The sequence below is a fragment of the Sapajus apella genome, unplaced genomic scaffold (genome assembly GCF_009761245.1).
Source record: "Sapajus apella isolate SASKATOON/1434 unplaced genomic scaffold, GSC_monkey_1.0 scaffold40, whole genome shotgun sequence".
Classification (NCBI taxonomy): domain Eukaryota; kingdom Metazoa; phylum Chordata; class Mammalia; order Primates; family Cebidae; genus Sapajus; species Sapajus apella.
In genome coordinates this window covers 19,510,320-19,525,784 of record NW_022436980.1, presented here as the reverse complement: position 1 = coordinate 19,525,784, position 15,465 = coordinate 19,510,320, and the positions used below count along the sequence as shown (strand labels likewise).

Here is a 15,465-nt window from a genome sequence, read left to right as displayed (position 1 = left end):
TCATGGCATATACTAGACCTGTTGATCATCAGGGATACGCTGAATATGAGCTCTTCCCAGGTAGGCACTTCCCTGATTACCAAATCCCTTACAGGGGCAAACACCTAGCTGTGAGGCATATCAAAATACACTTTTTGATATAGCACCATTTGAATCAGTGATATCTCCATGGTAAAGAAGGGTCAATACACCAAGCTTACTGTTGGCTATTTTTCTTATCGTATTAAGGTTCTTATGTTTAAAACAAAAACCACAAAAAATAGAAGTTTACTATCCTCAGATTATTTTTTAAAAGGGTGTCTGCACCTGTTGACTCAATGATTTCCTCCTTAGCAACCCAGCCTAAGGAATTAATCAAAGACAGTGTTTATTATCATAATTTAAAATAATTTTATTATCCAAAAGTACAGGTTTTACTAAATGATTGTTCAAAATTTTGACTTGTATTTAATAAAATGGAAAAATGCAGAACATAAGTACAAAGGATACAAATTTGCATCCACAGCATATCCCAATTTTATTTTTAAAAATGTGTAGAAAAAAGACCAGAGGGAAATAAATCATCGTTTTCTTAAAACAGTAGTTTCTTATAAACCAACATTAATTTTGTGTAACTTTCTATAGTTGTCAAATTTCTTATCAGGGCAAATTACATTTATAATCAGAAAAAGTTATTTTAATCAACAGTCTGTTTAGCTACCACATATGCCTCTGTATCGTATCTTAGCTCATCCACTATTGATAACTAGGGGAATCATGTAAATATAATTTAGACACGCTGTTCCCTGGCAGCAGGCGGGAAATAGTAGGAAGATGGGTATACAGTTCAGTGGGAGATAAAAAATACCAAACTCTCAGCTCTGAGGTTATACAGGCAGGAGGATCCCTTTTGGCTTTACTATAAAAAGTTAAATGTGAGCACTTGGACAGAGATCCTTCCCTGGCGGAGAAAGGCCCACCCTTGACGCTCTGCACTCACTCCCCAGCCCCCTGTAAGAGAAGCCCGCCAGCTCCCCCCACCTGCACTAAGCTCTCACCTGCCCTGCCCCAGCAAAAGCGTTGCCAACGTATAGCCTCTAACTGTTCTGAGAATTTTTATTTGTTCATGTTGAAACAACTTGTATTTTTTGCTATTTTAAAAGTAATTTCTTTCTTCATAATTGTATGTATTTCTGGGGTACCATGTAATGTTTTCATCTAAGTGCACAATGAGGGATGATTAAACCAAGCTAATTACCACATCCACCTCCTCACTTACCTATCATTTTTTTGCAGTGAAACATTCGAAATTTATCTTCAGCAATTTTGAACGATACATCCATAGTAGCTATGGCAACGCTGCTGTGCAACAGCACTCTAAAGCTTACTCCTCCTGCCTAACTGAAACTTCTTACCCTTTGCCAATATCTCCTCATTCCCTCCCCCCCCCCCCCCCCCCCCCCGTGCCCCTCACCCCCGGTAACCACCATTCTACTCTCTGCTTCTATGGGATTGACACTTCTGAGACTTCTAAATGATTGGCGTGGCAACCTTCAGCTACATGGGAGCTGCCTGGCAGGAAAGCCACAATATTTTTCTAGGTACCAGTGATCATTTTTGTTCAGGCTGTGGCTGCGGCCGTAGAGGCTTTTGAATGGCCTGGCCTCTATTTGCCCTACAAGTCCTGTCACTTGGTGCACATTCTGTACTTAGTGCACGTTTTGCTGAGTGTGACGTTTTTCCAAGACAGTTAACACGTTAAAGCAGAAATGCCTGCATGTTGCTGTGTCGACTGAATTGTATTATACCTGTTTAATTTTCCTTGCTGTAATGATTTGTTTTGCACAAATAACTTTTTGACAAGGACAAATGGAAAATATTCTGCTCTTCACATGAATGGAACAGAGTTTCTGTTCTGAGTGCTTACTCCAGCGCAGACCAGTGTTCAGTGAGAGTGCCAAGAACTTATGTACAATATGTGCTGCCAAAAATTAAAAAGTCATTTAGCTGCAGAATGCCATTTTTTTCTAGACCTAGAAATGTTCTCCTGCTTCATTCACAATCCAAAGATGTACCAAGACTGTACCAATGAGCAAATAAGTGCATCTCTACAAGTAGGGTTTTTTGTTTGTTTTGGGGAGAGAATCTCACTCTGTTTGCCAGGCTGGAGTGCAGTGGTGCGATCTCAGCTCACTGCAACCTCTGCCTCCCAGGTTCAAGCGATTCTCCTGCCTCAGCCTCCTGAGTAGCTGGGACTACAGGTACGTGCCACCACGCCAAGCTAATTTTTGTATTTTTAGTAGAGACGGGGTTTTACCATGTTGGCCAGGCTGGTCTCGATCTCTTGACCTCATTATCTGCCCACCTCGGCCTCCCAAAGTGCTGGTATTAAAGGTGTGAGCCACCGTGCCTGGCCCAGGTAGGTTTTTAAAGGGTACCAGGAAAGTCCTGTGACTCAACATGTCTCTGCCAATACCTCTACAATTTCCATTCAGAAATTCACAATGGGAATCCTCTCCTTACGTCCTCTTATCACCTAAAAGTGCAGGTAAAATTTAACCGGACTCACTGCAAAATGAAGAACTATGGTAATTTTCAAGACACAGTGTTAAATCAGTTACAATCCAATTTTAATAGAACTGTCTTATGTACAATGTTTTTCAAAAACATTTCCTTGCTGACCTTTCCTTACTTTTTCTAGGCTTGTTATTATGAACATCTATTAATATGTGTCAGTCACAGGTGCAGACAGTGTGGGGTCTGGAAACGGGAAGGAGGGCGTGAACGGCCTACAGGCTCCCACACCGTGTTGGCTGGTGTGGCCTCACGACAATACTGCTGTCCTCAGACACCACTCTGGCAGTGATGTTCCTTCCTAGCCATTCCCTTACTGGCTCTTTTTTCTCTACAGCGTGCTGATTCCCCTACGCTTGCTGCAAACTTCCACCGCTTCTTCCTTCCACAGTTCTCATCTATCAGTGTTCACTAAATGCCAGGAAGTAAGCATATTTCTCTGTTGCCCTAGAATGGATTTTTTTCCTTCTTCATTTCCAGATATCCTGTCCCTCAGAAACCCAGGTTGGGCTATGCCTTGTGCAGAAGTCTGGTTAAGATCATTTACTTTTACCAATTTTCTGGGACTCTGTGACCAAGTATGCAGTTGGTGACACTCAATGAGGAGACACTACATGAGGGTAAAGGGCGATGCCTGGGGACACATGCAGCATGCTTTCCTGCCACGGCTAGGGAAAGCGTTTACTTCTTTAGAAATACCTGCAGCCGCCACCGCTGCCACCACCACGCAGGACAAGGAACTTCCATCTCACCCTGCGTTACACTAACTTCCTCCTGATATTACATTGAAAATTAGCTATAATAAACTTAGTGATAACTAAGGATTTTTGTTTGTAGGTTTGTTCATTTGACATTTCTGTGGCATCAGATTATGATTATTATTGTAGATTTAATGTTATTTTCAGGCCCTGAGATAAAGAGGAGCTGTCCATCTGGGGAGTGGCTAAAAGGCTGGCTCAAAGTCAAATTTCAATGACCCAAGAATCAAACCACATGAGAACTTGGGCATATTAGATTCTGGTTTTAATTCATTTTTAGGATGTTCTAATGAAAGTTACAAAACATACTGATTCAATCTAATATCTGTCTAAAAGTGAATCTAATGTCCTACTTTCAAAAAGCTTCACATTTCTGGTCAACTGAGGAGGAATTCGATACTTAGCTTTGATGATATATTAATAGTTTGCCGACATATAAATTTTTCAAGTTTCTACTTAAGTCAAGGATGCCTGATACATTCACTGTACACAGTCATAAAGTGTGGGTGGGGATCATAAAGGTAATTTCTCTGTTCACATCAATCATTTGATAATTGTTACATTTTAACAATTGGTACCACTTCTCTTTTTGATAGCAACTGTGGATTTCTTAAAATATGGGTGGATATCTGATGGAAAATAAAAAAGATAAAAATAGATGTCATATTTTAGAAGAACACTGATTCTAGAAGATTTGGATTAAATAATTAAATTTGCTTTTAAAAATCTGTTAATAAATGCTACATACTTCAAATACTGATTTTGGTTAACTAGCTAAGTAACACATTTTTTTTAAACATGGAAAATATATGAAAATATTAGCCACCATTCTTTATTTTTAAAGACAATAAAACCTAATAGTAAACTTTAGGTTTTACCTCCACAAAAGAGTATCCTAGATTCTCAAAATGGAAAAAAAAAAAGTACAATCATCATGATAAATGTATTTTTTGATTCCCCAATCGTATGGATCTCAAGTGATTTACTTTCTATTCTTTCTACATAAAGTAACTGTTTTGTTTCTGCATATACCCTTTCTCTGATTTTTTCTAGTGGCATAGCTCGGAGCAATATTGAAAACATTTAACAATTGGTAGAACAAAGGCACTAACCAATCAGAAGAGATCCCTGCTATATGCCCCTTGGCACAACTGTCCTACGGCTTTCCTGCCAGAACACATATCTAGATATGTGAATTACAATATAGAGTGTAACCAGAAGGGTAGGATGGGCTGCATTTAATATCCAAAGTTTTCACCTAAAAAGTATTTATCTTTAAAATGAATAGCCTAAAGTTCAAGTTGGTTTTTCATTTCCATTTTGAATACCTCTTATTGGAAGGTGTTCAAGAGTTTTTGCTGCTTCTAAGGTTTCAGATGTAACCATGTTCATATGAATAAAAAAACTTTTCAGTGTGTCTTTTTGCTTAAAATCCTGAAAGCAAAACATGTGAAATTAATTTCAGATCTCTTAAAATATTACCTTCAAAGATCAGTCTCAAAGGAGAGATGGGTAAATAATTGGGCATACACGTCTTTGGACTAAAATATACCTCTAAAGTATCAAAGTAGTTTTCAGAATCAATTCTATGTGGTGACATAAGATGGTCAAAGTTGTCCCATCCAGTTTTGTCACAACTACCCCATGTCCCAGAGCTACCTGAGAGCAGAGATGTAAGGTCATTTTTTTTTCTGTCCAGAAGGAAATAATAAAGCTTCTCAAAGAAGGCTTAAAATATCTTTTCAATGAATTTGGTTTTTCCTTTGGAAATAATGAAGAGTTTTAAACTCATCAGAGCTGGCTGGAGTGGGGTACTCCACCTCACAGCTTGAAGTGATAAAATACCTGGCTCTGTGTCACAGAGACAGGAAGTTGCTCCCTAGCCCTTCCTATCGTGGCTGCTTATGTTGAAGAAAAAAAATTTTTTTAATTCCCGGAGAGTAAAACATCGATCGTCTTTCTCAATCTTGCTGAGTAACTCATCCTAAATGAAATATCTTGCCAAGACAAATACGAATTACTGGGATGTGATGCTGAAAAAAAGGGAATGAAAGAAATGACATCACAGAGTCACATGAAGGTTAGGCATGATAGCCGAGGAGGGTGAGGACAATGTATGCTTCCTAGGAAACCATTCACAGCAAAGAATGGGCGCTGCTCCAGACGAGGATGAAAGAGCAGCTCTATCCTGCTGTTTGTCTGTAAGGTACAGCACATCTACGTCTGCCATACAACAGTGACTGGATTTAAGAGACAAACGTGAAGGGACCTCAGGAGGAGGCACCATTCAATATAGTACTAAGCCAATTGGTTATTTGGGGGGAAATACATAGCCTAATCAATATAGAACCTTACTATACACCATAGTAAAATAAAATTTACAGAATTATTATAAAAATCAAACCACTCATAAAACTAAAAGAACGGGGAGAAATATTTATCTGCTCTCTGGAGAGGGAGGCTCTCTCTACAATATAATGCAATTGATGAGATCACAATGGAAAAGTCTAATTTGGTTAAGGAAATTTCATGAGTTGTCTATTTCAAAAATGTCTATGAACAAACAAGTAATAACAAATGTGAGAAAATATTTCTAGATAGTATCATCAACAGGCCAATGTTTCTTCAATATATACAGTCTTAGACTACATAGCCTTAAAAGAACCCAGGAAAGAGCCAACAAACAAAGAATGGCAATAGAACATCATTAAATGGAAAATACAACTGGCTAATAAACAAGTGAAGAAAGTACTGCTTAATCAACAATCAGAGAAATAAAGATCAAGATAACGATTACAAGCTATTACATTAGCCAAAAATGTAGTGATGAAAATATACAAAGCTGACAAGCAAAGTACTATAGCAACATAAACCGATAAATTGCTGGCAAGTTTACAAATTGGTACCACTTTCTGCAAAGGAATCTGACCATAGTATTAGGAAGGCTGCACTGTTCACAATAGCAAAGACTTGGAACCAACCCAACTGCCCATCAGTGATAGACTGGATAAGGAAAATGTGGCACATATACAGCAGAGAATACTGTGCAGCCATAAAAAAGGATGAGTTCATGTCCTTTGCAGGGACATGGATAAAGCTGGAAACCATCATTCTCATCAAACGGACACAAGAGCAGAAAACCAAACACTGCATGTTCTCACTCATAAGCGGGTGTTGAACAATGAGAACAGATGGACACAGGGAGGGGAACATCACATACTAAGGCCTGTGAGGGGGTGAGGGCCTAGGGGAGGGAAAACAGGGGGTGGGGAGATAGGGGAGGGATAACATGATAAACGCCTAAGGTAGATGACGGGGTGATGGATGCAGCAAACCACCATGGCACGTGTATACCTATGTAACAAACCTGCACATTCTGCCCATGTACCCCAGAACTTAAAGTATAATAAAAAAGTTAAAACTCTAAATTGTTAATTCCTCTTCTAAGTATCTATTTTAAGGAAATGATCAGCATCGTGAACAAAGCTTTATCATAAGTATTCACTATAACATCACCCACAATTTAAAAACAATTAGAAATAACTTAAATTCCTACAAATTGGAAACGTAATAATCATGTATTTAGATGACACAGTACAGAGCAATTAAAAATATGTTTACGAAGAGCATTTGATGCCATGAAATATGTTCATCTCTCTGACCGAGTAAAAACAGCGAGATGAAAAACTGCAAATATAGTATGATTTTAGTTTGTAATGATAACATGCTTAGAAAACAAAAGATCTTCTAAGGTTTTACCAGACTATTAAAGGTTTTATACGACCCTTATAGGTAGTTTTGTTACAGATAACCTTGTTAATGCTTCTTTTCCCACTTAACATTCTAAATCTTTAAGTATTAGACAATTAGAAAAGCAGCAAAATCTAAAAACAAGAAACCAACCAAACAGACAAGGAGGGAGGGAGGGAGGGAGGGAGGGAGGGAGGGAGGGGGAGAGAGAGAGAGAGAAGAGAAGAGAAATAACAGGCCTAGGAATTTATCTGCAATCTCTTTTTTTGTATTAATATTTGAAAACATCAAAATATTCTCATAATTATTATTTGATGATGATTTCACAATGAACACATTTTTCTTCCATTTCAAACCACATAAACAACATTTGCCTTATGCGGATTTTTAGTCAATTCTATTTACCTAAGACTATTTTCTGTCACCAAACCCAATCTTCCTTTATTTTTTAATCCCAGTGAATTATATACTACTATTTTTTTTTTCCAGACTGGGGCCCGTGATCCATGGGGGTATTCTGTGGACTATTTAATTACACATAAAAAGATATTCATCCACACATCTGAAGCACGCATCTTAGAGAGCAAAATTCCACCCACAAATAGCCTTTGCACGTTCATCTGACTGCAGGATATTTCCAATATCTAGGGGCCAAAGCCAGCACCAAATTCCTTTCTTTTCACCAAAGTGCTTCCTCTATCTGCCCAATAACATAATGTCTTTTGTTACTTTCAATGTCAAAAGCTGCAATTATTTTGGCACTAATTACTGGGTATGAGATTTGAGATGTGAACATTTCTGTTGTGACTCTAACAATGACTTACTGTCATCCCAGATCGGGTGGTGTAGACTTGACATGATGCTTCCTGAAAATAGATTTTGAAAAGTGGAAGGAAAGAGAGCACGAGAAACCAAGTGGCTGAAGTGACAGAAAAGGATGTTTTTAGAGTCATGGGGAAATGCCTGGTTCAGAAAACACAAACATTGTCTGAGCTGAACAGAGGCTAGGCATTTTACAAAATCAAACTGATTCCTTCATCATGGTGAAAAAGACTGGCTCTTTAAAGTAGGATAGGATAGAAAATAGAAAGGAAAGGTTTGAGCTGTAGCAATGTACCTAAAGCATGTATCCATTTGCTCTTGAAACGTTATAATAAAAAGCAATCTACAGAAGCTAATATATGCATAACCTCGAAATACCCAGAATACTGAAATACTAGAATAAGCTACATTGAATCTCAGAATTTTAGAACTTCAAATCAGAGATGATTTGAAATCATGCTTTTATTTAGTTTTTGGAAAAAGAAACTGATTCCTAAGACTAAGTACTTTATCCAATGTTTCATAGCTAGTCAATCTAATTTCAGTATCTTATAATAAAACTATTTCCTTAACAAGGCAGATACAGTTTTTAAAAAATATTCTTGAAAATAAACTGTTACATACCACCGTGTGGTCTTGGTCATAAGTACTTTGGATTTTCCCATTTACTTTTTTACCTGATGAAACAAGAGGAAAATGACATTATTTCTAGTCTTCTTGCTCCTAAGTCAACTCTAGCTAATCATTATGAAGACAATTACAACTTGTCCTCTAACTTGGATGGAGAATTTTAATTGGTATCATTTCAAACACTGATTCCAATGAAGTTTTAATGCAGGAATAACTGGAAGAAAGCTCAAGGTTCCTGAAAGTCTTTTTATGAGAACCTCTCCTGGTCAGGCTTACCATTCTGAACATTGGTATGTGTTTTATTTTGTTTTGTTTTTTGGTTCGGTTAGTGTTTGCAGGTCAGGGATTGATTTTAAACTATTATAGTACAATAGCCAATGACATCAATGGAGGTATAATATTTATTACTCATTTTAAAAATCACTTATAACAAAAGATTATGAAATATCATTGTTCAATATGTCCTGTTTTCTTCTATATTTTCAGAAACACTAGAGCTTAGGAATCAGCTTATTTCATATTATACAATGAATGATATAATTCAAAATTAGGTAACTAAGAAAAAAGAAAAAAATTACAAAAGTTTACTGAAACCAACATTTCTGGGTACTTACTTCCAACAACAGTTTTGTGATTGAAAATCTTGCTCCAAATTCCACCTTCCACATTGTCTTTCACTCCAAATTCATAAACTGTGTTGGGCTTTAGATTTTCCACGATTGTTTCGGTGGCAGGACAGATTTGAAAAATCCACTTCTTTTCTTTATCCTTTTCTCGATAGCGAATCGTGTAAAATCTGTTGAATAACCAAAATATAATGCTTTAAAATCACAGGAGGATTCAGAATGTTATTTCAAGTTCCTTACTTGATCACAGATTTCAATCACCTTGGAATACTAATTAATATTGGCTTCTGTTCAGATTTTTACAAAATTTGCCGAGAACATGAAAAAAATAAGCTCAATCTGTTTTTAGGTTTTTAATTTCTCATTGCAATTGGGGTCTCTGCGGCAGCACAGTTTTGGTCTGATGGAATTCCAGAGTTTTCATTCTATTATTTGCCGCTTTGCAAAGTTGGAAAACACTAGATATTCTTTTCCAATTATGCACAGAGTACAACGTAGGTGCCATTTTATAAATAATACGGTAGTTTCATAGTTGTACGAGTTTAAGGTTTTTCATCCATGGAAGATATGTTAGAGGTAATATCATTCAATTTTGTAAGAAAGAACCTAAGACTAAGATGTATTCAGTACCGCATTTTAAGGTTGAACTGTTTTTATTACAAAATAGAAGATCACTAGCCAAGTTAAGAGTACAATAAAAATAAATAATGCCAATTCAATATCACTGTTATGTATTTTACTTGGGCCTTCACAATACTCATATTTACATAAATATACACATATATATGTGTAAAATAACTCCTGCCACTATTTTCTGAACCTAGATTTTACATACATTATCTGGTTTGTCACGAAAACATCTTAAGTGGTAGAAATTATTAATCTCATTTTACAAAAGTGAAAACGGAGTTTCAGAACTTTCGCTTAACTTGCCCAGTGTCACCCAGCTACTGACTTTTACCAGGGGCAGTGGCAGAGCTGAAATACAAAGAAAGACTCCTCCGGCTCTACTTTAAACAGCCTCTGTAAGTGGCGCAGCAGATGAAGAAGGGGGATTTCATTACTACTGTATACAGTAATGAGAATGAAGAGGAGAACTACATGTATCAATGTAGATAGATTTTAGAAATAAAATATCAAATAAAAACAAATTGCAGATTGGTGCATGTAGTTCCTATCATTTACATAAATGTTAAGACACATGAACTACGTTACCAAGTATTATTCCTGGCACTGTGAAGGGTTAACAAACACTGGAAGGATACAACGTTCATGATAGAGCTTTAACTCCCAGGGAGCAGGTGGAGAGAAAAATAGGATTAGAGGTGGGATCAGTAGGTCAACTTCATCCGCTTTGTATTTTTAAATAACCACTAAGTTAATAGAATAAAATGGTAGCTGTCATGTTATGATGATGGGCACAGAGGCATTGGGTAAACTATTTTTGGGTCTTTCTTAGATCTTAAATTTTTCCTTAAAAGTTTGGTACCTCTCCTCCACTCCTCACATCAGCAAAATTAAATGGAGTAAGATTAAGGTTACTTGCTTTTATGTAAAGCTTTAAAAAAAAAATCACGAATTTTGCTCATTCCGAAAACATTTATTGGGTATTCTCTAAGTGTGAAGCCCAAGAGTAACAAAACTGGCTACCTAATTTGTGGGGCTCAATATGAAATGAACATGTAGATTCTGTTCAAAAGTTATCAAGAATCTTAAGACAGGGACAGCAGAGCATGAAACCAAATTTGGGCTCTTCTGAGTTGGGGATCTGGTGTATAGGGAGTACGTCCATGAAGCCAGCAGGGGGTAGACAGTTTAACAAGTACAGAGAGAGATGAGATGCATTTGTACATTCAGCCTGCTTTCTTAGTCGGTACAGACCAAAGGCCTGTGATCATTCGTTAGCTTGCTCCTTTCTCGTGAAAGCTGTACTGAGGACTCCATTCCTCAGAAAACAGAATGAGCAAAGGAGGCTGTTCCAGCCAAAACACTAGCTGCTACTGGAAACGAATGCTATATTATAGAATTGTAATAGGCTGTAATAGAAATTCTTTGTGTCCTGTGAGTCAAAATATCAGTGATTTATGAAATGCATTTCTTGACAAGTATGCTGCATGAAATTTCTGTTGTTTCTTTCCCTGTCCTGGCTCTTACAGAACCTTACAGAAATGCTGAGAAGCTAAAATCAGACCAGATGGGCCAGCACGATGTTGTATCTCTAGTAGATACATTTCTGAGGACTTAATTGCTTTCATAAGCCAGGGGCCCCACTGCTAACAGAACTACTGAATGTTAGATTCAAGGCTTTATAGTCAACTTGATCTCACATAGCCTTCTTATGAATAAAATGAGACAGAAATGTTCTGTTCTTAAAAAAAAAAAAAAAAACAAAAAACCCAAACAAAAATAACCCTAGACTTCACCATGTTTAAAAAATCCAGACTGCAAATCTTTCCCATTTTGATCATAAAGCATTAGAAATACCCTCTTATGCCACGTTTTTCAGGAAAATAAAGGCTTAGGCATTTTGCCCTTCCTCTTGTAGATAGGTTTTTCCTTTTCAACACTGTCTCAGTTGATAATTGTGTATTACAGGCAAATTCCAATTTTATTTTATAGCACTATCATATCTTTTTCAAGGACAGAACAAAGTAGGCAATTAGCTATCTTTAAAGTGAAGTAAACTTTCCGTGATTTTAAAACAAAATATAGGTCTTATGATAATAAATGGCGCTTTATAACCTAGTACAAAGTATGTGCTCCATAAATATTCGTGGAATGAATATGTGGGTACTCAAAGGGTCATTTAGAAATCAGAATATAATATCTCTAAATAACCCATTAGTCAACTCCCAAGACATACTGATTTAAGCCATTAGGTCTACAATTATATTTTGTAACACATAATTGCATAATGCACTATTCCTATAAAACCAATGCAAACTGAAGCCAAATACATTTCTGCATTATACATTTGCACAGGGACTATGATTTTTATTTACTTATTTCAGTTTAACTGTACAATAAACTCTGAGCAGAGAAAGAATTACCATACAAGAAAAAGGGAGCCCAAGAAGTGTCTAAGCCCTGATAATCGGTGACAAAGCCAGGTAAATGCCAATTTCTTGCTCCTCATCTAATGCCCTTTGTACGGCACTGGATCAGCTGTGGTGCTAAGCAAAAATATGGAAAAGGACAGATAAAACGACCCAGAATGGAAGAAAAACAAAAGCATTCAGCATTTCACATTATTTAAGGCTTTGTAGTTTTTGTTTTAATGTGTATTTACCATAATATACAGTCACAGTCTTCTGAGGACATCCAAGATCAAAGATCATTTGCACCCTTTTCTGTGAACGATTATAATTGTGCACAGGTGCACAGAGAAGCAACAAGTCTATTAAAAATACTAGTAGTTTATGAATGTCACCAGACTAGACTTCTGGAAAGTCTGCCTCCAGCAGTATCTGAATATCTGAAGTGGAACGGCTCGCCTGAAGTCGCGATTATAATCTAAAGTAAATGATCTCAAAAGCAATGAGAGGCTCGCAGCAGGCAGTGTAATTCTGAGTGCTCACTGCATGCTAGACACTGTAGTAATCATTTTACATGTGTCATCTTACTAAATGTTGACAACCCTATGATATTACTTACCCCCTTTTGCAGATAAGAAAACCAAGACTAAAAGCATTTAAGCAACCCATGCAAGGCAATCAAGACGCTAACAGGGTTTTGAATTCAGGTCAGTCAGTGTAGCCAGAATTTGTATCTTCAATGCGGTTGCTCTGATGCCATCCTGGAGATGCTCATTGAGGACTCTGGATGGGAGATGTTGCAAAGAAGCTTCAAGAGCTGAATCAACTGGCTAGATGATTTTTAGTCTCCTCTAAACATCTGACTGGCTTATTCACTTATGTGTTTGTTGAGAACTACTATTTTAAAATACAATGCTGGGTTCTGTGTGAGGTGGAAGCAAGTGGGAGTCTGCAGAGCTTCAAAAGTGAGCTTGCATTCTAATGAAGGGGGCAGACATGCCCGTGTGTATGGCTGAAGGAGGCAGAATGGAAAGCACACAGCAGAGGTGGGGCTGGGTGCGGCTCTCTCCAGCCTGAACCTAAGAAATGCACAGACTGCATTTTATATCTCATTCCAGTGATGTGGTTCACATCAGGACACACTATGCAGGCCTCGGGAAAGCAGAGCGGATTGGATTTACACCTCACTTCATGAGCATGACTCAGATATGCTTTGAGGTATACTCCTTGAGCGATTCTACTTCTTTTCCTAGACAGTGGGGAGCTGGTAGCCATTCCTCAGTAGGTAAATAAAGTTGAGCAGTAATGAAGCAAGCTGGAATTACCAGCTGTGGAAGAATAAGTCACAGAGACATTGGAGGGAGGCATCCCAAGGTATAGTCCAGATGTGAGATAACAAGGAAAGCAATCTCTCTCACACTCACACTCACACACACACACACACACACACACACACACAGGAACAGATAAAAGTTATACTTCTAAGAAAGAATCGATGAAACCAGACTCCTTATGGGATATGGGTGCCAAAGAAAGTGAAAAAAGAAATTAAAACCGAGTTTTCAAAAGCAAAAATAAAGTGATGGGAAAAGTATTCTTTTAATAGTGTAAAAAGCATGAATTTAGGCCAGGTGTGGTGACTCACGCCTGTAATCCCAGCATTTTGGGAGGCTGAGGTGAGTGGATCATGAGGTCAAGAGATCGAGACCATCCTAGCCAACATGGTGAAACCCTGTCTTTATTAAAATGCAAAAATTAGCTGGGCTTGGTGGTGCATGCCTGTAGTCCCAGCTACTTGGGAGGCTGAGGCAGGAGAATCGCTGGAGTCAGGGAGGTGGAGTTTGCACGGAGCCAAGATCACGCCACTGCACTCCAGCCTGGGCTACAGAATAGACTCTACCTCAAAAAGAAAAAAAAGTATGAATTTAGTCTGAGTGTGAGGTGCCAACCACCGTTACCTGGTTATTGTGATGAATTGGGACAATTATTTTTTCCTCAAACACCACAAAGACTTTAAATGTCAGATTTTTATTAACTATGCTACCTAGACGGAAAGGAAGCAGGGCCCCCGTGGCTGCGAAAGGGCAAATGGCAGAGAGAGGAGATCATTAGGGAAGAAAAGGCTTGGATGACACGGGAAGGATGGGATCATGAGCACTGTCTAAGGTCAGAGTCGTGTTTCTTGGAAAGAAGAGAAGAGAGCTAAAGATAAATTTGGGATGAGGAAAGAGTGAGCTGATGAAGAATAGTCCAGATTTCCTCAGTACTGTGGAGGCTAGAATGGTTTGGGGTTAAAAAAAAAAAAAAGTAGGGAATGTAGCCAGGATGCTGCCCAAATCCAGGGTAAGGTGCGAAGTGCTTTGATTGGGAACATCAGTGCAAAATGGAGAAGGAGAAGACACAGACGCAGATATGGATATATCTTAAAATCAAAAGGAATATATCTTGGGGACTTTTTAAACAACAGTAGGTGAAAAATAGAAAATAAACGAAGTTTTAAATTAGAACAAATGGAACAATGACACTACTTCAGAAAGCAATACAGAGACCAGTGAGGTGATATTTCAAGAGAAGTCTGAGTTTAATCTTGTCACGCTGAGTTTGAGGTAATGGTGACACACACAAGTGAGAATGTTGACATTTCACTGGTTATTTGATTCAGAATGTATTTACTTGAGGCCTGCTATGCTCCTGATGCTGCCCAGGGGACCAGGCAATAACGGTGGGCAAGACACACATGGTCCCTGTCCTCACTGAGCTTCAGACTTACATGGCAAGACAGAATGTAACAAGGCACTGGAGTCAATCAGGTGCGAGTTCAGATACTGAAAATTCTCGCTTCTTACAAACCTGGGGGCGGGGAAACTCAAGAGCCTGCCCTGGACTGGCCAAAAAGGAGAGCCCTCATTCCACATTAAATCAACAACATATGAGAGTGCTAGAAAATGTGAAAATGATTTCTAAACTATTCACAAAGCTTTCATATGTTGGCAAAAGAGTAAGAACTAAAGCAGTCTTGAAAGCTTTAACAAGTTGGAAACATGAGGAAGAAAAAATAAGCTATTAAGGGTGAAATAAATTTGGGTTAAAAACATTTCACTCTTCATCAGGGCCAATTTGAAAGCTTTCTTTCAAATTGAGGCTCTATTGAAGACAAATGTGTAAGTGTACACATTTCCATTTACCCTTCCATTCAAAGCCCATTAAGAATAAAAGTTGTAAATGAAGCACATCTGCTCTCCACTGTGAACTCAGAAAAGAATCTTAACCCATACAGACCCTATGCAAATA

General features: G+C 37.9%; 1 protein-coding gene across 11 annotated transcripts in view; it reads right to left on the bottom strand.

The window, feature by feature from the left end:
* Positions 1-15,465, bottom strand: part of ABI3BP (ABI family member 3 binding protein) — a 244,633-nt gene that overhangs the window by 135,938 nt on the left and 93,230 nt on the right. For all 11 annotated transcript variants that reach the window (XM_032299267.1, XM_032299257.1, XM_032299259.1 and 8 more), the window contains exons 5-6: positions 9,128-9,309; positions 8,508-8,560 (exon numbers count right to left, since the gene is read on the bottom strand). In XM_032299267.1, coding sequence (XP_032155158.1) covers positions 8,508-8,560; positions 9,128-9,309 — 235 coding nt within the window. The remainder of the gene's footprint in view (positions 1-8,507; positions 8,561-9,127; positions 9,310-15,465) is intronic.